This window comes from Rhinopithecus roxellana, chromosome 12 (assembly GCF_007565055.1).
Source record: "Rhinopithecus roxellana isolate Shanxi Qingling chromosome 12, ASM756505v1, whole genome shotgun sequence".
Classification (NCBI taxonomy): Eukaryota; Metazoa; Chordata; class Mammalia; order Primates; family Cercopithecidae; genus Rhinopithecus; species Rhinopithecus roxellana.
In genome coordinates, this window is record NC_044560.1 from 118,636,666 (window position 1) to 118,659,636 (window position 22,971).

Here is a 22,971-nt window from a genome sequence, read left to right on the forward strand (position 1 = left end):
GGGGCTTGCGGAGGCTATTCCCAAGGAAGTGGTGCTACTCGGGCTTCTTAAGTTGTGGAGACGTTCAGGGAAAAGTTGGGGAGACAGGGAAGGGTTCTAGCAGGTGGAGACGTGGGGCTTGCAGGGGAAGAGTGGGGAGAACTGGTGGGAACCGAATGGTGATGGGGCGGGGGTCTCTAAGGAAGGAGGAACGAACAGGGGCTCCTGGGGAGGACGAGAGGTGGGGCTTGGCATCACGGGGGGCAGGTGGCTTCCCATGCCATGAGGCCCGTGGAGCCCACTGGGGCGGAGCCAACGGGGGCTGGGGGCGAGGGCTGCGAGTGTGAGCGGTGGTGGGGATTCCTCTGAGTGGGGTTAGTGGGATGGTGGGATGACTTTCTTGGGCAGAAGACAAGAGTAGAGAGAGTTTTTTTTTTTTTTTTTTTTTTTTTTTTTTTTTTTTTTTTTTTTTTTTTGAGAAAGGGGAGCAGTGGAGACCCGAGTGGAAGGAAGGAGTTTCTGGAGCTGAGGCAGGGATTTTGGGGGGGGGGGGGCGGGGACTGGGGGAGGTACCTGTGCCTTCTCCTCTAATCCGAGATCTCGCTCCTTGCCCTCCACCAGCCGCCGACCATGGCCGCGCTCTGACCCCCTCCCCGGCCGCAGCCTCCTCCTCGCCGCCCCCTCCCCAGCCCCGCCGGCCCCGGGCCCCCCGCTTCTGCCTGCGCTGTGACCCCCCCAGCCGCCGGCACGGCCCCGCCCCCGCTGCCCCGGTGGTGGCCCACGGCCCCCCGGCTGCCCGTGGTCAAACTGGAGTCACTGAAGCGCTGGAACGAAGAGCGGGGCCTCTGGTGCGAGAAAGGGGTGCAGGTGCTGCTGACGACGGTGGGCGCCTTCGCCGCCTTCGGCCTCATGACCATCGCCATCAGCACCGACTACTGGCTCTACACGCGCGCCCTCATCTGCAACACCACCAACCTCACGGCCGGCGACGACGGGACCCCCCACCGCGGGGGCGGCGGCGCCTCGGAGAAGAAGGACCCCGGCGGCCTCACGCACTCGGGCCTCTGGAGGATCTGCTGCCTGGAAGGTAGGGTGCGGGCGGCCCTCCCTGCAGCCCCCGCCGCTCCCCTCCGAGAGACCCTGAGCCTCCTGGGGTTGCCTCTCCCTGATCCTGGGGCCCCCATGGGCACCCCTCCTCCTCTGCCAGAGGGGCTTCTGCGGCTTCCCACTCGCGCCCCTGACCTCCTCTCCCTTCCTTCCCACTCCTCCCTGCGTCCTGGCACCCTGCGGAATTCCTCTGCCTGGTCCCTCTGCAGCCCCTCTGCCTTTACACTGAACCCGCTTATCCTATCTTCCCCTCGTCCGTGTCTCCTGCCCTGCCCCATCACACCCCTCCCTCTTCCCTCTCTCAAGCACTTGGGCTTCTCCTGTTTCATTTCTTCCACACTCTGCCCTGTGCCTTTTTTCTCTTTTTTTTTTTTTTTGACAAGGTCTCACTCTGTCGCCCAGGCTGGAGTACAGTGTACAATCACAGCTCACTGCAGCCTCGACTCCCTGGGCTCAAGCCATCCTCCCACCTCTGCCTCCTGAGTAGCTGGTACCACAGGCATGAGCCACTGTGCCCAGCTAATTTTTTTTTATTATTTGTAGAGATAAGGTCCCCCTTGTTGTTCAGGCTGGTCTCAAGCTCCTGAGCTCAAGAGATCCTCCTGCCTCAACCTCCAAAGTGCTGGGATGACAGGCGTGAGCCTCTGCACCCAGCAGCCTCTTTCTCCCTCTTTCCCCTCAGTTCATCTTGACCCTGCTCCTCCTCTCCACCTGCCCCTTCATTTCCTCTCTCTCGTGCCCCGTGGCATCTTCTCTCTCCCGCCATTCCCCCCAGGTCATCTGCATTCCCCTGCCTCTCCCGCCCCCACTCATGGCCCAAGTTTCCGGTCTCCATCTCTTTCCCCTTCTCTTTGGCTGCTGCTCCCCTGAAACTTCTGCCTTAACTCGCCCTCACTCATGACCTTCTCTCTTTTCTGCCTTGTGCTTCTCCTCCTGTACATCTTTCCCCATCAGTGCCCCCTCCCACGTCTCTCCCACCAGGATGCCCTCCAGCCTCCCATCCTGGTCCTTTCCTCCTTTTTCCTTTAGTGGGCTCCACTTCCTCTTCCTCCACTCATGCCTTCTTTGACGTCTTCCTGACTTGACGCCTCATGCCTTCACGTTAAGGTTGCTCGCTCCTGCCCCTGCTACCTCCTCAGATCTTTGTCTTGGTTCTTTTCCTCTGTCCTGTTCTCCCTCTCACAGCTTCTCTCCTAGCTCGACTCCCTGGCTCTCGACTCCCCCTACTTCTCCAAGACTCCTGACCTCTGCTGTGCCAACCCCTTCTCTCTCCCACTTTTAGCATCAGTATGTCTTTCCTGAGTATCACGGAGCTGTGGGACTGGGAAGCAGGAGTCCTGGGTGCCAGTCCTGCTGCGTATCTGCCCCACTGTGTGACCACTGTCTTCCCCCCTGCACCCCAGCCTCACAGCCCTTGTCTGCAATGTGAAGGAGTGGAACCAGCCATTCTGATGCCCCCTTCCGCCAAAAGATTGAAATCTCTTGCTTCTCTTTTTCATCCTCCTCTATTTCTTCTGCCCCTTCTTCCTCTGTTTTGCTGAGTGCTCACGACAAGCCAGGAACGTTATCTTGTTTAATCCTATGAGGTACGACCACCTCCCTGTTGGGGATGGGTAAACTGAGGCTCAGAGAGGTGAAGTCACTTGCCCAAGGTCACCCAGCTGAGAAAGGGGCAGAGCCAAGCGCAGAACTCGAATCCCTTGGATAGGATGCGCAGATGCGCTCTGTCTAGTGTACAAAGTGTTTAAAACTGAAAGCAAAATCTGAATCCATTGCCAACAGTTAAAAATAGGGAGGCTTCCCATTGTAGTTCTGATTTCCGGCTTCTTCTGAGCTAGCGGAAGATCTAACACAAGCCTGTGTTCTACCCTGACCATGATGGGCCGGATCTGAGCAGCAGCTGGGGGGGGTCTCCATTTCCCCACAGTCACCTCCATCCGCCCCATATCACCTCCCATTCCTCCCACGGTTCTCGTGATGTTCTCTTCCTCTCTTGTATAAGTTTGAGTTCATGTCCATTCACCGGTCTGACCAAGTACCAGGCGTAGAGCCAAGTGTGAGGGCTTACATCATGAAACCCCTAGGACAGCACGTGGCATCTAGTAAGGATGCCATTCATTCATTCATTCATTCAACGTCCCATTTTTATTGAGTTTATGTTATGCGCCAGGCATTGTTCTGGATTCTGAGGCTGCAGCAGTGGAAAACAGACAAAACCTCCTCTCATTGTATATCTCATATTCTAAGGTAGAGACAGATAATGATGGAGGTAAATAAAGTCAACATTTAGGGTGTTAGACAGAACTGAGTGCTAAGGAGGACAAGGAGTTGGGGGCGGGGGATAGGAGGTGTCAGGGATCCCTGTGGGAAGTAGATAAGGAATCTAGGAAAAGCTTCCCCCAGCAGGTGACATTTGAGTGCAGGTCTGAAGGAAGTAAGAGATGGAGGAGAGTACTTCAGACTGTAGGAACAGCAGGCACAGAGGCCCTGAGGTGGGAGCGTGGCTGTGTGTTGATCGAGCCAGTAAGAGGTCAGCGTGGCCGGGGCAGAGTGAGTGGTGGGGAACAGGGCAGAGTGAGTGGCGGGGAATGTAGTAGAAGGAGGTGCAGTCGTAGGGTTCCCACAGGTTCTGGTTTTTTAAAAAAAATTGTTATTTTATTTATTTACTTTATTTTTTATTTTTTTGAGATGGAGTCTCCCTCTGTCAGCCAGGCTGGAGTGCAGTGGCACAATCTCACTGCAAGCTCCGCCTGCCGGTTTCATGCCATTCTCCTGCCTCAGCCTCCGGAGTAGCTGGGACTACAGGTGCCCACCACCATACCCAGCTAATTTTTTTGTATTTTTTAGTAGATACAGGGGGTTTCACCATGTTAGCCAAGATGGTCTCGATCTCCTGACCTGATTCGCCCACTTCGGCCTCCCAAAGTGCTGGGATTACAGGCGTGAGCCACCACACCCGGCCTTATTTATTTATTTATTGAAACACAGTCTTGCTTTGTCACCCAAGCTGTAGTGCAGTGGTGTGATCTCGGCTTACTGCAACTTTGGCCTCCTGGGTTCAAGCGATTCTCATACCTCAGACTCCCGAGCAGATGGAATCACAGGTGTGCGCCACCACGCCTGGCTAATTTTTGTATTTTTAGTAGAGATGGGGTTTCACTATGTTGGCCAGGCTGATCTCAAACTTCTGACCTCAAGTGATTGGTCTGCCTAGGCCTCCCAAAGTGCTGGGATTAGAGATGTGAGCCACCATGTCTATGTCTGGCCAGGTTCTGTTTTTTTTTTTTTTTTTTTTTTTTAGCAGGGTTTTGCTCTGTCACCCAGGCTGGCATGCAGTGGTAAGACCATAGCTCACTGAAACCTTGAACTCCTGAACCCAAGCCATCGTCCTCTTGCCTCAGCCTCCCAAATAGCTAGAACTCAGGCACATGCCACCATTTTTTGTAGACACAGGGTCTCACTATATTGCCAAGGCTGGTCTCAAACTCCTGAGCTCAAGCAGTCCTCCTGCCTCAGCTTCCTGATGTGTTGGGATTACAGGTGTGAGCCACTGCACCCAGCCTCACAGCTTCTTATACATCCCAGAAAGCACTTTGCTTTAGATTCGGAGACGGGAGCCGTTGAAGGTTCTTGAGCAGAGGAGTCACGTGAGCTGACTGACATTTCTGCAGTATGGCTCTTGCTGCTGTGTTGACAAATGACCAAAGGGAAGGCGAATGAGACAACAAGAGGCTCATCTAGGGTGAGGGCCGTAGCATTTGGGAAGTTGTTTGAATTCTTAGTATATTCTGGAGCTACCGTGGGCAGGAATTGCTGATGGAGCAGTTGTAGGATATGAGAGAAGAGCCAGGGGCGCCTCCAAAGCAGGGTTTTTCCACCGCAGCACGGTTGATATTTTGGGGTGGATAATTCAGTGTGGAGGGGGCCGTCCTGTACGTTGTAGGATGCTGAGCAACAGCCTTGATCTCTCCCACTAGATGCCAGCAGCACCCTTCCCAGTCGTGACAACCAAAATTGTAAATTGTGTCTAAACATTGTCGACTGTCTCCTGGGGGATAAAAATCGCCCTGAGTTGAGAATCACCACTCTAAGGCTTTGGCCTGAGCTCCTGAGAATGGGGAGCCATTCCTAAGATGAAACAGCAGCTGTTTTATTTATTTTCTCTTATCGAATGTATTATGAAGGAGAGGGATAAGGGGCTCAGTTCTGGGCATGTTAAATTTACGATGCCCATTCACAGATAACGTCTGGACAGAGGCCAGCACAGTAAAGGTCCTATAAAGTGCCACACAGGAAAGATTTCAGGCTTTGTGGAACAGTCTCTATCACAACTACTTGTGAAAACGACCGAGACAGTCTATAAGTGAGTGTGGCTGTGTTCCAATGAGACTTCTTTTATGGACACTAAAATTTGAATTTCGCTGGGGGCAGTGGCTCATGCCTGTAATCCCAGCACTTTGGGAGGCCGAGGCGGGTGGATCACCTGAGGTCGGGAGTTCGAAACCAGCCTGGCCAACATGGTGTAAACCTGTCTCTACTAAAAATACAAAAATTAGCCAGGCGTGGTGGCATGTGCCTGTAGTCCCAGCTACTTGGTAGGCCGAGGCAGGAGAATCGCTTGAACCTGGGAGGCAGAGGTTACAGTGAGCCGAGATCACGTCACCATACTCCAGCCTGGGCAACAGAGATTCTGAGAAAAAAAAAATTTTTTTTTGGAATTCCATGTCATTTTCACATGCCACAAAATCATCTTCTTCTTTGATATTTTCTCAATCATTAAAAACACATAAAACCCGTTCTTAGCTGGATTTGGCCTGTGAGCCGTAGTTTGCTGACCACTGATTTAAGTTGTTAAAGATACAGTGTATGAGGCCAGAGACTGGGCTGGAGATATCAGTTTGAGGGGCATCATCATATAGATGAATTAGATGGATGGAGTCACTTAGAGAAGAGACAGCTGGGTGCAGTGGCTCACACCTATAATCCCAGCACTTTGGGAGGCCAAGGCAGGAAGATCACTTGAGCCCAGGAGTTCGAGACCAGCCTGGGGAAAATAGCGAGACCTCGTCTCTACAAACAATTTAAAAATTAGCTGAAAGTGCTGGTGTGTGCCTGTGGTCCCAGCTACTTAGGAGACTTAAGTGGGAGGATTGCTTACGCCCAGGAAGTCGAGGCTAAAGTGAGCCGTGATTGTACCACTGCATTCCAGTCTGGGCGACAGGGCAAGACCTCATCTCAAAAAAAAAAAAAAAAAAAAAAAAAAAGAGAAGAGATCAGAACAAATTATAAAATTCCATTAAAGGCTTAAGCCTTCAGCCAGTCCACTATTAAAATGTGAGGGAGATGGTCGGGCATGGTGGCTTACGCCTGTAATCCCAGCACTTTGGGAGGCTGAGACAGGCGGATCACAAGGTCAGGAGTTCAAGACCAGCCTGACCAACATGGGGAAACCCTGTCTCTACTAAAAATACAAAAATTAGCTGGGCTTGGTGGTGTGTACCTGTAATCCCAGCTACTCAGGAGGCTGAGGCAGGAGAAGCCCTTGAACCCCAGTGGCGGAAGTTGCAGTGAGCTGAGATCATGCCACTGCACTCCGGCTTGGGCAACAGAGTGAGACTCTGTCTCAAAAAAAAAAAAAAAAAAAAAAGGGACGGAGAAAAAAAAAAAAAAAGGGACGGAGATGAGAAGTCAATCAAAGGAGTGGAGAAAGGAGTGGCTACAGGTTTGGGGAAAAACAGGTCCTTGGATGTCCTGGAAGCCAAAGGAAGTTAGTGTTTCAAGGAGAGGAGGAATGAAGGCTGACTCCGTTGTTTTTGTAATTGTCATTCATTTGTCACTGGATGCACACAATAACCCTGCTAAGTAGGTACTTTATTTATTTATTTTTATTAATTTTTTTTTGAGACAGATTCTTACTCTGTTGCCCAGGCTAGAGTGCAAAGGCACAATCTCAACCCACTGCAGCCTCCACCTCCCGGATTCAAGCAATTCTCCCGCCTCAGTCTCCTGAGTAGCTGGGATTACAGGTGCCCATCATCACACCCAGCTAATTTTTGTACTTTTAGTAGAGACGGGGTTTCACCATGTTGACCAGGCTGATCTCGAACTCCGGCCTCAGGTGATCTGCCCGCCTTGGTCTCCCAAAGTGCTGGGATTACAGGTGTGAGCCACTGCACCCGGCTGGTACTTTTATTACTCCCATTCTGAAAGAAGAAGTGAAGGCTCAGAGAGGTGAAGTGAGTTGCCCAAGGTCACACAGTTAATATGCAGTAGGGTCTGGATTTGTTTTTGTTTCTGATTTGTTTGCTTGTTTTATTTTTAAAGATGGGGTCTCACCACATTGCCCAGCCTGGTCTAGAACTCCTGGGCTCAAGCAATCCTCTCACCCCCGGCCTCTCAAAGTATTGGGATTACAGGCGTGAGCCACCATGCCTGGCCTAGCATCTGGATTTGAATCCAGGTGTGTCTGGTTTTGTAGGAGAACAAAGCAACAAATCCACTTGCTTTCAGCCCACCAAGGCTGTAGAAACTGGGTCCCCCTTGAGTCACTGCCTCCTGCAGTCCCTGTGCCCTGGGAACTCTTGGGCTCAATCCCCATCTCCCTTTGGAGTATGTCTGAGAGATGCAGTAGAATGTAATGATTAAAACAAGCTCAGAGGCTGCTCTGCTCTCTTTATTCCTTTACTGTCTTTAATAAACTTGATTTCGGCCGGGCGCGGTGGCTCAAGCCTGTAATCCCAGCACTTTGGGAGGCCGAGACGGGCGGATCACGAGGTCAGGAGATCGAAACCATCCTGGCTAACACGGTGAAACCCCGTCTCTACTAAAAATACAAAAAAAATTAGCTGGGCGAGGTGGCGGGCGCCTGTAGTCCCAGCTACTGGGAGGCTGAGGCAGGAGAATGGCGTGAACCCGGGAGGCGGAGCTTGCAGTGAGCTGAGATCCGGCCACTGCACTCCAGCCTGGGGGCAGAGCGATACTCTGTCTCAAAAAAAAAAAAAAATAAAAAAATAAAAATAAATAAATAAATAAACTTGATTTCAGCTGGGTGTGGTGGCTTACACCTGTAATCCCAGCACTTTGTGAAGCCCAGGCAGGTGGACCACCTAAGGCCAGGAGTTCAAGACCAGCCTGGCCAACATGGTGAAACCCCCATCTCTACTCAATATACAAAAAAGTTAGCCGGGGGTGGTGGCAAGCGCCTGTAACTCCAGCTACTCGGGAGGCTGAGGCATGAGAATTGCTTGAACCTAGGCAGCAGAGGTTGCCGTGAGCCGAGATCATGACACTGTACTCTAGCCTGGGCGACAGAGCAAGACTCCATCTCAATTGAAAAAACAAACAAACAAACAAAAAAATTTGCTTTCACTTTCTCTCTCTTTTTTTTTTTTTTTTTTTTGAGATGGAGTCTCTCTCTATCGCCCAACCTGGAGTGCAATGGCATGATCTTGGCTGACTGCAGCCTCCGCCTCCCAAGTTCAAGCGATTCTCCTGCCTCAGCCTCCCGAGTAGCTGGGGTTACAGGTGCCCACAATCATGCCTGGCTAATTTGTGTGTTTTTGGCAGAGACAGGGTTTCACCAGGTTGGCCAGGCTGGTCTCAAACTCCTGACCTCGAATGATCTGCCTGCCTTGGCCCACTTTACTCTTTTTTTTTTAAATTTCTTTTTGAGACGAAGTCTTGTTCTGTTGCCCAGGCTGGAGTGCAGTGGCACGATCTCAGCTTACTGAAACCTCCGCCTCCCAGGTTCAAGCAATTCTCATGCCTCAGCCTCCTGAGCAGCTGGTACTACAGGCATGTGCCACCACACCCAGTTAATATTTTGTATTTTTAGTAGAGACGGGGTTTCGCCATGTTGGCCAGGCTGGTCTTGAACTCCTGACCTCAAATGATCTGCCCGCTTCAGCCTCCTAAAGTGCTGGGATGACAGGCATAAGCCACCATGCCCGGCCCCACTTTACTCTTAAAGAAAAAGAACAAGAAACAAACTCTGAGAAATCAGACGGATTGGCTTTATCTCCTGTCTGCCACGTCCAGCCTCGTGACCTTGGCTGTATATTTAACCTTGCTGTGCCTCCATTCCATCATCGCGGAAATGAGAATCCTAATAGTCCCTAACTCACAGGGCCAAGGAGGAATTCAATGAGCTAATATAAGAAAAGCATTTCAAAGACTAGCAGGCACAGAGGAAGAACTAGATTATAGCGTTGCATTTTGTTGTTGTTGCCTGGTTGTTCTTCTCGCTATTATTAGGAATTCTAATGTGACCAAGCCCTGATCCCCTCCACCCTGATAACCCAGGAATTCTAGCACTTTCCAATAGGAAGCACCTCCCAATAGACCAGTGGCTCATGCCTTGTAATCCCAGTACTTTGGGAGGCCGAGGTGGACAGATCACTTGAGGTCAGGCGTTCGAGTCCAGCCTGGCCTATATGGTGAAACCCTGTCTCTACTAAAACTACAAAAATTAGTCAGGCGTAGTAGTGGGTGCCTGTAGTCCCAGTTACTTGGGAGGCTGAGGCAGGAGAATCACTTGAACCCAGGAGGCGGAGGTTGCAGTGAGCCGAGATGGCGCCATTGCACTACAGCCTGGGCAACAGAGTGAGACTCCATCTCAAATAAATAAATTAATTAATTAAAAAAAAAGAAAGGAAAAAGAAATATAACAAAAGAATGGGCCAGTGGCTCACGCCTGTAATCCCAGCATTTTGGGAGGCCAAGGTGAGAGGATCGCTTGAGTCCAGGAGTTCAAGACCAGCCTGGGTAATATAGGGAGACCCCCCCACCTCCGTAAAAAATTAAAAATTAGTTGGGCATGGTGGTACATGCCTCTAGTCCTCACTACTAGGGAGGCTGAGGTAGAAGGATTGCTTGAGTCCAGGAGGTCGAGGCTGCAGTGAGCTGTGATTGTGCCACTGGACTCCAACCTGGGTGATAGAGCAAGACTCTATTAAAAAAAAAAAAAGCAAGCAAGAAAGAAATATAACACGGGTGACCATATATAGTTAAAATTTTTAGGCTGGGCACGGTGGCTCACGCCTGTAATCCCAGCACTTTGGGAGGCCAAGGCCGGTGGATCACCTGAGGTCGGGAGTTGGAGACCAGCCTGGCCAACATGGCGAAACCCCATCTCTACTGAAAAAACAAAATTTAGCCAGGTGTGGTGGTGGGCAACCATAATTCTAGCTACTCGGGAGGCTGAGTCAGGAGAACTGCTTGAACTCGGGAGGTAGACGTTGCAGTGAGCCGAGATTATGCCACTGCACTCCAGTCTAAGCAACAGAGCGAAGCCCTGTCAAAAAAAAAAAGAAAATTAAAATAGCTACATTAAAATAAATAAAAAGGAACAGGTACCCAGCATAGCCAAGATATTATCACTCGAATATGTAATCAACATAAAAATTATTAATGAAATATTATGTATTCTCTCTCTCTCTCTCTCTTTTTTCCCCACGCTGAGTCTGAAACCCAGTACATATTTGACCCTCACAGAACCTCTCCATTGCCACATTTCAAGTGTTGGGAGCTGGAGGAGTCTGCATGGGACAGCCCAGATTGTGCCCCCTCCTCAGGGATTTCAGTCACACCCCCAAGTCTTCTCTCAGGACTCAAGAGTCTGGGCCCACAGCCCTATTTATTAGTGCTGACCACACAAAGGCCCTGTGCTAAAACTTTGCCTGGCTTATTATCTTATTGAGCTCTCGCCATTTTGCCAGGGGAATGTGTTATTAGTAGGAATCTGATGGCCAGAAAGGGGAAGTGACTCAGCCTGGACCACCCACTATGAGGGGCAGAGCAGGTTGGATCCCAGTTCTCCACGTGTCCGCACTGCAAGAAAGCTGCCTCTTAACCCTCACATGCCCCTGGGAGGAGACTCAGGGCCACAACATCACGACATCATGATCCATGCACAAGAAAAACTCCTAGCTTGATCGGTGGCATTAGGCGTAACTACTGTGTATTCTGTGCCTAGCTTTCTTTTTTTTCAGACGGAGTCTTGCTCTATCCCCCAGGCTGGAGTGACCCGGTGTGATCTCCGTTCACTGCAAACTCCACTGCCTGGGTTCAAGCAATTCTCCTGCCTCAGCCTCCTGAGTAGCTGGGATTACAGGCGCCCATCACCACGCTGGGCTACTTTTTGTATTTTTTAGTAGAGACAGGGTTTCACCATGTTGGCCAGGGTGGTCTTCAACTCCTGACCTCAGGTGATCCACCCACCTCAGCCTGGCAAAGTGCTAGGATTACAGCTGTGAGCCACTGCACCTGGTCTTCTGTGCCTGTCTGTCTTTCTTCTTTCCTTCCCTCCTTCCCTCTCTCCCTCCCTCCCTCCCTCCCTCCCTCCTTCCTTCCTTCCTTCTTTCCTTCCTTCCTTCCTTCTTTCCTTCCTTTCTCCTTTCCTTTCCTTTTCTTTTTCTGTCTTTCTTCTTTTTTTTTTTGAGACAGAGTTTTGCTCTTGTACAGGCTGGAGTGCAGTGGTGTGATCTCTGCTCATTGCAACCTCCGCCACCTGTGTTCAAGCGATTATCTTGCCTCAGCCTCCCAAGTAGTTGGGATTATAGGCGCCTGCCACCATGCCTGGCTAATTTTTGTATTTTTAGTAGAGACGGGGTTTCACCACGTTGGCCACGCTGGTCTCGAACTCCTGACCTCGTGATCCACCCGCTTTGGCCTCTCAACGTGCTGGGATTACAGGCGTGAGCCACCGCGCCCGGCCTTCTGTGTCTAACTTTCATTGAAATCTCACTGAAGCCCTCTAAAGTCACACTACCGTCCTCAATTTCCCTGTGAGAGAGCAGAGGCCCAGGGATGATCAGGTTGCAAAACCACGCAGCTGGGAAGTGGTGCGTTGGGATGTGTGTCCGGAGAGTTGGATTCTAGAGCCCACGATCAATAACCCCTGTAGCCACCAGACTCTACTGTCTTAAATATGCCCACCTCCCAAACTGAGCTGTGCTGGAAGGAAACTCCTCCCCATCACTCACCCGCAACGGGACTTTGGGGAACTTCTTCAACTCCCTATGCCTCCGTTTCCTCATTTGTAAAGCAAGGATGCTGTTGCCGCCTACCTCCGAGGGTTTGTCTGAGGGACTGAGCGAGTTATTAACCACCTGTCAAACACTTGGAGCAGTACCTGGTGCATGGTTAGTGCTCAGTCAGAGCTAGTTATTATTACTGTCACCACTAACCTGTTCAGCGATTCGGTGTGCCCTGTGGTTTACATGCTCAGTCTCATTTAATCGTCACGAATGTTTTGAGAGAATTACTATGATCCCATGCAAGAAAGGAGGAACCAGGCCGGGCGCGGTGGCTCACACCTGTAATCCCAGCACTTTGGGAAGCTGAAGTGGGTGGATCACCTGAGGCCAGGAGTTCGAGACCAGACTGGCCAATATGGTGAAACCCCATCTCTGCTAAACATACGAAAATTAGCCAGGTGTGGTGGCAGGTGCCCGTAATCCCAGGTACTTGGGAGGCTGAGGCAGGAGAATCATTTGAACCTGGGAGGGGGAGGTTGCAGTGAGCCGAGATGGTGCCACTGCACTCCAGCCTGAGCAGCAGAGCAAGACTCCATCTCTAAAAAACAAAAAAGGAAAAGTGGGCTGGGCGCGGTGGCTCAAGCCTGTAATCCCAGCACTTTGGGAGGCCGAGACGGGCAGATCACGAGGTCAGGAGATCGAGACCATCCTGGCTAACCTGGTGAAACCCCATCTCTACTAAAAAAATACAAAAAACTAGCCGGGCGAGGTGGCGGGCCCCTGTGGTCCCAGCTGCTTGGGAGGCTGAGGCAGGAGAATGGCGTGTACCCGGCAGGCGGAGCTTGCAGTGAGCTGAGATCCGGCCACTGCACTCCATCCAGCCTGGGCGACAGAGCAAGATTCTGTCTCAAAAAAAAAAAAAAAAAGAAAAGAAAAGAAAAGAAAAGAAAAAGAAAGAAAGAAAAAAGAAAAAAAAAAAAAGAAAAAAAAAGCTGGACAAGGTGGCTGACCCCTGTACTTCTAGCACTTTGGTAGTCCAAGGCAGGAGGATCAGCTGAGGTCGGGAGATCGAGACCATCCTGGCTAACACAGTGAAACCCCGTCTCTACCAAAAAATACCAAAATTAGCTGGGCGTGGTGGCACACTCCTGTAATCCCAGCTACTCAGGAGGCTGAGGCAAGAGAATGGCTTGAAACCAGGAGGTGGAAGTTGCAGTGAGCCGAGATCAAGCCATTGCACTCCAACCTGGGCGACAGAATGAGACTCCGTCTCAAAAAAAATAAAAGAAAGAAAGAGAGAGAGAGAGAGAGAGAAGAGAGAGAAAGGGAGGGAGGGAGGAAGGAAGGAACATTGAGCTTGTCATCTTACCTACCACACCATGGTGGAGGTGCTGGTGGGTAAGAGTTCGTACGTGGGAGTTGTATATTCATTCACTCACTCACTCATTCATTCATTCATTCATTTTGAAAATTGTAGTAAATTATATATAACATAAATTTACCATTTTCATCATTTGTAAGTATGCATTTCAGTAGTGGTAAGTGCACCCACATTGTTGTGCAACCAATCTCTGGAACTCTTTTCATCTTGCAAAACGGAAATTCAGTACCTGTTAAATAACTCCACATCCTCCCACCCTCCAGCCCTGGCAACTACCATGATACTTTGTCTCTATGAATTTGATTATTCCAGGTATTTCATATAAGTGGAATAGCACAGTATTTGTCTTTTTGTTACTGGCTTATTTCACTGAGCATAATGTCTTCACGGTTTATCTATGTTTATAGCATGTATCATAATTGGCTTCCTTTTAAAGGCTGAATAATATTCCATTGTATGTATAGAGCACATGTTTCTCCATTCATCTGTCAACGGGCACTGGGGTGTTTCCACTTTTTGGCTATTGTGAACAATGCTACTATGAACGCGAGTGTATGAATATCTATTTGAGTCCCTGCTTTTAATTCTTTTGGGTCTATCTCCAGTACTGGCATTGCTGGATCATATGATGATTCTATTTTTAGTTTTTGAGGAACCTTGATAGTGTTTTCCATAGCCACTGCACCATTTTACATTTCCACCAGCAGTGCACAAGGGTTCCAATTTCTCCACATCCTTCACAACAGGTGTTATTTATTTATTCAATTAATTAATGTATTTTTGAGACAGAGTCTCGCTCTGTCACCCAGACTGGAGTGCAGTGGCACGATCTCGGCTCACTGCAACCTCCACCTCCTGGGTTCAAGCGATTTTCCTGCCTCAGCCTCCCAAGTAGCTGAGACTACAGGCATACACCATCATGCCCAGCTAATTTTTGTATTTTTAGTAGAGACAGGGTTTCAACATGTTGACCACGATGGTCTCGATCTCTTGACCTCGTGATCCACCCGCCTTGGTCTCCAAAAGTGCTGGGATTACAGACGTGAGTTACTGTGCCCAGCCCTTTATTTATTTATTTATTTATTTATTTATTTTTTATTTTTTATTTTTTTGAGACGGAGTCTCGCTCTGTTGCCCAAGCTGGAGTACAGTGGCCGGATCTCAGCTCACTGCAAGCTCCGCCTTTCGGGTTCATGCCATTCTCCTGCCTCAGCCTCCCGAGTAGCTGGGACTATAGGCGCACACCACCATGCCCAGCTAATTTTTGTGTTTTTAGTACGGACGGGGTTTCACCATGTTGGCCAGGATGGTCTCGATCTTTTGACCTTGTGATCCACCCACCTTGGCCTCCCAAAGTGCTGGGATTACAGGTGTGAGCTACTGCACCCAGCCTATTTTACTTATTTTTAATCGTAGCCATACTAAAGGATATGAGATGGTCTCTCATTGTGGTTTTGATTGCATTTCCCCAATGATTAGTGAAATTGAGCGTCTTTTTATGCGCTTGTGGACCCATTCAATCATTCTTTTCTTTTTCTTTTTCGAGACTGAGTCTTGCTCTCACCCAGGCTGGAGCGCAATGGCACAATCTCAGCTCGCTGCGACCTCTGCTTCCCAGATTCAAGCAATTCACCTGCCTCAGCCTCCCAAGTAGCTGGGACTACAAGCGTATGCCACCACACCTGGCTAACTTTTGTATTTTCAGTAGTGATGGAGTTTTACCATGCTGGCCAGGCTGGTCTCAAATTCCTGACCTCAGATGATCCACCCACCTTGGTCTCCCAAATTGCTAGGATTATAGACGTGAGCCACCACACTTGGCCCATTCAATCATTCTTCCATTAAAAATACTTATTAAGCACTCAGTATGCACTAGGCACTGTTCTAGATGCTGGTAATACAGTGTTGAACAGCCCAGATGCTCACATACATCATGTGTGTTTGACTTTCGTTGCCACCATCAGCTGTGAAATGATGACCCCTTTCTGTGCCTCAGTTTCCACGTTTGGGTAATGGGTGCCATATATCAGCTGCTATCAACTGAGCACTTAATTGTGTTCAAGGCAAAGTGCTAAATCTCCACCTAGACCCAATCCCTCATATCAGTCCCATGAGGTAGTAGGTCCTGTTCTCTTCATTTTATAGCTGGGGAAACTGAAGCAAGCTGGCCTATGTTAAATTAACACCAGCAAGGACACAGAATAAGGAAGTGGTGGAGGCCAGCGCAGTGGCTCACACCTGTAGTCCCAGCACTTTTGGAGGCTGAGGCAGGTAGATCACTTGAAATCAGGAGTTCAAGACCAGCCTGGGCAAAATGGGCAACATGGAGAAACTCCGTCTCTACAAAAAATGCAAGAATTACCTGGGCATGGTGGTGCAAGCCTGTAGTCCCAGCTACTCAGGAGGCTGAGGCAGGAGGATCACTTGAGTCCAGGAGGCAGAGGTTGCAGTGAGCTGAGATTGTGCCACTGCACTCCAAACTTGGGCAAGAGAGGGAGACCCTGTCTCAAAAAATAAAAAATAAAAAATGAAAAAAATGGAGACACTCCAATACCTAACATTTGGCCACTGCAGGACACAAACCACATGATCTATTTCACAGTACTCTTAGGACCATCAAATGAGTTGGTCCACCTAGGAAGCACCCAACGCACATTAGCTCTTGGCAATATTACTCACTCCCTTATATTAATTCTTTCCAGTTCCTCCTTTGTGCCTATTCTTTCCCCTACTTTCCTTTGCTGGTCATGGTCTGCCTCTGATCTCACCTTCTGCTATGCTTATATTCATTCATCCATTCATTCATTCATTCTTCATTCAACCCTCAATTCTTTCACTTTTTTTTTTTCTTTTGAGACAGAGTCTTACTCTGTCACCCAGGCTGGAGTGTAATGGCACGGCCTTGGCTCACTGCAACCTCCACCTCCTGAGTTCAAGCGATTCTCCTGCCTCAGCCTCCCGAGTAGCTGCGATTACAGGCACCCGCCAACAAGCCCAGCTAATTTTTGTATTTTTAGTAGAGACAGGTTTTCACCATGTTGGCCAGGCTGGTCTTGAACTCCCAATCTCAAGTGATCCACCCCCCTTGGCCTCCCAAAATGCAGGGATTACAGGTGTGAGTCACCGTGCCTGGCCTCAACCCTCATTTCTTGAGGTCTCCCGTGTTCCAGGCCTAGTGCCAAGAAATGCTGGGACACACAGAGGAATCCGACTCCCATGCCCTATCCCCTCCAGGAACTCCCAGCTTGCCAAGGACGAAGAAGATCATCTATCAACTAATGCATGTCCTGCGGGGCACCTCAGAGCAGGAAACTGACACAAGTTTGGTGGGAGGAATGAGTGTGCATATGTGTCTGTGTCTAGGGAAAGCTTCCTCAAGAAGGTGCCTCCTGAGCTGCCCGCTGCAGGTAAAGTACTACATCAGCAAAGAATGTGAGCAGAATGTTCCACAGCATGGGCACAGGCCTGCAGAACTGGACAGAACTGCGCAGTTGAGGAAACTACATTATTTATATTTATATTTTTAGTTTTTTCTCCAGCTATGTGCTAGAGGTAGTAAAACATTAGCTGTTCCCAAGGATGAGAAAATAGCTGAGGATGGGCATCTTAGGAGGGGAAGGAGATGAGGATGCATGACCCCTAGAGGCATACTCCACCCCTCACACACCTCTGCTTGCTTCAACCACTCCATCTCTCTCCAGAAGTTTCCAGGTTCCCTGCAGAAAGAGACTGGAAGCTCTCTCCCTCTCTCTCCCCTCCACCCCTACAGGACTGGAGACTACAACTCCCATGATCCACTGCGACTGCTCTTCTCACAACTGGACTCCAGACTTCACGGGGTCTCATGGGAAATGTAGTCCTCACCCGCTTCCGCATCCCTTTGCTTGTTTTTTTTTTTTTTCCCCCACGCATTTCCAGACTTTTCAACCAATTGAGAGGTGGGAAGCGCCCTGCTATTATTGAAGCCAACAACACCCTCTTTCTTATAGACGTGGGAGCAGGAAATCCAGAGTGCTGGAGCAACTTAGCCCAGCTTACAGGGCCAAGGTCCTGTGGCCTTCCAGTGAGTGCTGGACGTTAGACTTTGGGTTTTTTTCTTGCTTTTCTTCTTTTCTTTAACAGGCGGGGAAACGGAGACCACAGAAGTTCAAAGTTTGTCCCATATCACGAGTCGGGCTCAGGAGCCGGTACTTGCTGTCTCCCAAGCTGCCCAGAGAGAGAAGGGATTTGGGGAAGGGCAGGGTCGGTTGTCAGTGGGGTTGCCCCGCCCCCAACCCTGAAGTATCCACCCCCACCACTGCCCTCCCCGCTCCTCCAGGGTTGAAAAGAGGCGTCTGCGTGAAGATCAATCATTTCCCGGAGGACACGGACTACGACCACGACAGCGCGGAGTATCTACTCCGTACGTGGGGGTCCGGGATAGAAGTGGGGAGTGGGTCAAATCGGGGGGTCTGAGGGCGTCGGGGTGGGCGCCGGGAGAAGGCACTTGGATCGACACGCCGAGGTTAGCCTCCCAGCCAATCCGAGTCCAGATAGTGAGATCCTCTGGTCCCCGATTGGCTGAGTGATCTCGCTCCCGCCCCCTCCTCTCACCTTGGGGCGGGCAGAGGGAGGATCCTGAGCGCTCATTGGCCGCCTTGCTCTCTCTGGCCCTCGCGGCGACTCTGCGCCGTGACTGGTTGTGGAATCCTGGGCTGGCATTGGGCACAGCGCAGGAGGGCTATGGGGCAATCTCCGGTGGGGACGGGCCACTCCCTGGAGCCGGTTGGGAAAGCCTGTGTTTCCATTGGTAGCTACCCCGAGAACGCGGCAAATCCTAAATGATGATTGGCTGCGGCCTCAGCCAGGCTCCGAAATCGCAAAATCTGGTTGCCTGGGGTTTTAGGAGTGGGTGGAAAGAAAGGACTGCAGGAAAGAGAGAAGGGGGGCTGAAGGGGGCGGGGGGTTGGGGGGAAGAGAGATAAGGGGAAGAAGGGAGGGAGGAAAAGAGAAAGACTCAGATAGACGAAGTCAGGCCTAAAAGGGGGTGGGGAGGGAGGGGGGGAGGAAGGGAGAGGAAGGGAGTGGAGAGAAAAAGAAATCTGGAAGATTGAGGAAGCCAGGCATTAAAGGAGGGGAGAGATCCAGGAAGATAGAGGAGGCCAGGCCAAAAAAGGGGCGGGGTGAAGTGGGGAGAGACCTAGGAAGACAGATGAGGTCAGGCAGAAAAAAAAGACGGAGGAGAGACCTAGGAAGATAGGCGAAGCCAGACAGAAAAAATTAGGGGCGGGGGGCTAGGAAGACAGATGAGGCCAGGAGAAAAAGTGGGGGAGAGACCTAGGAAGACAGATAAGGCCAGGCAGAAAAACTGGGGTGTTGGGGGGGGGAACCTATGAAGACATATGAGGCCCAGGAGATAAGAGGAGAGAGGGGAGACAGACCCAGAAATATAGATGAAGCCAGGCAATAAAACAAGGGGGGTGGGGCGGGAGGAGAAGAAGGGAAGAGAAACTCAGAAGTAGATTCAGCCTGGCAGAAAAGGGAGGAGGAGGAGGGAGGAAGGAATGTAGAGAGAGAGAGAAACTCAGATAGATGAAGCGAGGCAGAAAATGGGAGGGGTGTGGAGAGAGGTAGTAAGTGATTTGCGGAATATGGAGAAAGAAATTCGCAAACGAGAGGAAGGGAGGGACGAGAAAGAAAGAGAGAGGATCCATGGAGAAGTTGGGAGAAAAACAGGGAGAGTGATTTCGATAAACAAAGAGGGGGAAAGATATTCCAGGAGAGAGAAAAATAGTCCGAGGAAGAAAGAAAAAGACAAAGAAAAAGAGGGAGAGGGAATCAGACCGAGAAATAGAGAAATTTTAAAAACAGGAGAGAGAATGAGGCAACAGTAAAATAAACCAGAACACAGCCGGAGAGGAAGAATCACATAACTGGTGGGAGGTGCTGCGAGATGGGGGGCCGGGAAGGGGGCGCAGGGGGCCGCGTCTGATCCCCTCGCTCTCCCTCCTTTTCCTTTCCTTCCTCCCCCGCAGGAGTTGTCCGGGCCTCCAGCATCTTCCCAATCCTTAGCGCCATCCTGCTGCTGCTTGGGGGCGTGTGCGTGGCGGCCTCCCGGGTCTACAAGTCCAAGAGAAACATCATTCTGGGCGCAGGGATCCTGTTCGTGGCAGCAGGTGAGAGGCAGAGGGAGGGGGCGACCGGGGAGGCCCACCTGCGCGCGCACGTGTGTGTGTGCGCGCGCGCGAGTGCATGTGCGCGCGCGTGTGTGTGAGTGCACGTGGGCGTGTGTGTGTCTGCAAAGCCACCTTGCCCCGAGCACCCCCGGGGGTCCGGAGCCTTCCTAGGCGGTCCCCAAAGCTCCATCGCCACCCGCTGGGTAAGGTGGGTGTAGTCTGCGCGACGCCTTCGGAGGAGTGAAGCGACAGAGACAGGTGTCTAGCGCGTAAGACGCCAGGCGCTTAGGATCCTTAGCCCGCCGTCCTGGAGACGGAAGGGGAGGAGCTGGGGGAGGGGGTGGGATCTTGAGACACAACTGGGCTCTTGAGGATAGAGAGGCGGGGCTGGGCCTTGGAGGGCGGGCCCAGGAGAGGTAGAAAGTGATCTGGGCGCGGATGAGGAGCCTGCTTTAAGGGGCTGGCCTTTGGAGACCTTGGTGGATCCAAGAGGGGGCTGGTCCTGGGAAACCGTCCAGGGCCGGGAAGTGGAAACTAAAGGGGCTGGACAAGGGAGACTGAATCGGCCCTTGCCCGTTACCATTTGGAGAAGGAGAGGCTAGAAAAGACAGGGTGATGCCTGGAAAAGCCAAAGGGGGAGGGGTTATGTCCTTAAGGACACAAAGAGTCAACCTGACTGATTGAAGCAAGAGGCCGATCAAAGCCAGTCAGTACCTGGGATTGGCCGTCTCAAGAGCTAGGGCCTAGAGGAGCAGAGAGCTAGGACAGGAACACTTAAGAGGCACGTAATTAAGGGGTAAGACCCCCTTTCTACCCCGTATGAGTAGCATTGGGAAATTCCAGGGGGCAGAGCTTTTTTGGAGTAGAATACAGAGAAGAGGGAGGGCTTTGCATATTGGAAGAGCAGGGTGTGCTTTGGGGGTGGGTCTAGATCTGCAAAGGGTGGGGCTTGGAGGACCTGAAAATCCGGAGTAGCTGGACCTGGGACCCGGGAGGACCCTGGCCAAGATCCGCACGGGGCGGGGTTTGGTAAGCTGGAGGTGGGGCCTAGAGTAGAAGGCGGGGCCTGCTTTATTAAGGGCAAATTTTTGACCAGCAGGGGAGGGCCTAGAATGGAAACTCCGCCAGGAATTATTTGACGAAGAGAGGGTTTAGATAAGTGATAGGCAGGGCCTGGTCACAGCAGGATGACATCATTAACAGAGTTCAAAGGAGCAGAGGGACGGGGCTTGGGAAAAACCCAGGTTTATAACGTTAAGGGTGGAGTTAGGCTAACCAGGGCAGGGGCTGTAAACTCATCAAAGGTGGGTTTTAGACCAGTCAGGGCAGGGCCTGGACTAGCTAGGGGTGGGGCTTAGGCCACCTAGGGGTGGGGCCTGGAGCACTTGGGGTGGAGTTAACCACTAGAGAGGTTGGGGTTTAGACCAGCAGAGGTGGGACCTTAGCTAGAGGAGTGGGGTTTATGCCATGTGGGGGCAGCCCAGACCATCTGGGGGTGAGTCTTAGACCACGTAGGGCCGAGTTTAGACCAGCCAGGGCTGGATTAGACCAGCAGAGGTGGAGCTTGGGTTATCCTGGGGCAGAACCTGGACCATCCAGGGCCCTGTCTTGTACATTCAGGGCAGGGCCTGGACCACCTGGGGGTGGGGTTTAGACCATCTGAGATGGGACTTGAACCAGCCAGGGCCAGGACCATCTAGGGTGTTGCCTGGACCAGTTGGGGTCCTAGACCACCTGGGGGTGGAGTTTAGACTAGCCAGGGCTGGGTTAGACCAGCAGAGGTGGGCCCTGGGCTATCTGGGGGCAGGACCTGGACCATCCAGGGCCATGTCTGGACCATTCAGGGCAGGGCCTGGCCCACCTTGGGGTGGAGTTTAGACCGTCTGAGGGGGTACTTGAGCCTGCGGGGCCAGGACCACGCATGATGCAGTTGGACCACTGGCGGCCCTACACCACCGGGGGATGGAGTTTAGGTCAGCCGGGGCTGGGTTAGACCAGCAGAGACGAGGCCTGGGCTAGCTAGGAGTGGGCCTGAGCCCTTTGGGTTGGAGCTTAGACCAGCAGGGCAGCGCCTAGAGTATCCGGCGGGGAGTTGTGTTCACTTCCGGCAGGACTTGGGTCAGCCAGATCCAGGATGGGGGTCTAGCCCACTCGGGGGTCTAGCCTGGGGGTGGCGCCTAGGCCCGCTGGCGCAGAGGGGCAGGGGCCGGGGACCGGGGAGGGGCCGGGGGTGGCCTCGAGGCTCCCGTCTGACCGTCCCCGCCCAGGCCTGAGCAACATCATCGGCGTGATCGTGTACATCTCGGCCAACGCGGGCGAGCCGGGCCCGAAGCGGGACGAGGAGAAGAAAAACCACTACTCGTACGGCTGGTCCTTCTACTTCGGCGGGCTGTCGTTCATCCTGGCCGAGGTGATCGGCGTGCTGGCCGTCAACATCTACATCGAGCGCAGCCGCGAGGCGCACTGCCAGTCTCGCTCGGACCTGCTCAAGGCCGGCGGGGGCGCGGGCGGCAGTGGCGGGAGCGGCCCCTCGGCCATCCTCCGTCTGCCCAGTTACCGCTTCCGCTACCGCCGCCGCTCCCGCTCTAGCTCCCGCTCCAGCGAGCCGTCGCCGTCGCGGGACGCGTCTCCCGGCGGCCCCGGGGGCCCGGGCTTCGCCTCCACGGACATCTCCATGTACACGCTCAGCCGCGACCCCTCCAAGGGCAGCGTGGCCGCGGGGCTGGCGGGGGCCGGCGGCGGCGGCGGCGGCGCCGTGGGGGCGTTCGGCGGCGCGGCCGGGGGCGGCGGCGGAGGCGGCGGCGGCGGGGCAGGCGCCGAGCGGGACCGCGGGGGGGCGTCCGGCTTCCTCACGCTGCACAACGCCTTCCCCAAGGAGGCGGGCGGCGGCGTCACGGTCACGGTCACCGGGCCGCCCGCCGCGCCCGCGCCCGCGCCACCCGCGCCCGCCGCGCCCGCCCCCGGGACCCTGGCCAAGGAGGCCGCCGCCTCCAACACCAACACGCTCAACAGGAAAACCACGCCTGTGTAGGGCGCGGCGGGAGAGCCGAGGGGCGTGTCCGGGGCGCGTGCGCGGGCGCGCGTGCATCGAGGCTGCCGGGGTCGGGGGCGCCCCCGCTTTCCCCTGTGAGCGCGCTGGAGACTGCTGGGCCCGCCCCCCGCCCGCCCTCCCCGCCCTCCTCCCCCTCCGAAGCAGGGACCCCGAGGGAGGGGGCAGGGGAGGGAGGGGGCTGCTGTGAGGGAGCGTCGTGTTTTATTTTTTTGTGGGATCTCTGGGGAGGGGGAGGGCCATGGTGTTTTTTGCAGTTTCGAGATGTTTTCTTTTTCACGTTTTGCTGTGTGCATGGGGTGGCGGGGCGCGGGGAGGGGAGGG

General features: G+C 52.5%; 1 protein-coding gene across 1 annotated transcript; it reads left to right on the plus strand.

The window, feature by feature from the left end:
* Window positions 1-261: 261 nt before the first annotated feature.
* CACNG8 (calcium voltage-gated channel auxiliary subunit gamma 8) lies at window positions 262-22,664 on the plus strand. Its single transcript, XM_030942358.1, has 5 exons — window positions 262-322; window positions 719-1,066; window positions 17,762-17,845; window positions 19,458-19,598; window positions 21,866-22,664. The coding sequence occupies exons 1-5, from the start codon at window positions 262-264 to the stop codon at window positions 22,627-22,629; spliced, it is 1,398 nt and encodes a 465-aa protein (XP_030798218.1). The 3' UTR covers window positions 22,630-22,664.
* The last annotated feature ends 307 nt before the right edge of the window (window positions 22,665-22,971 follow it).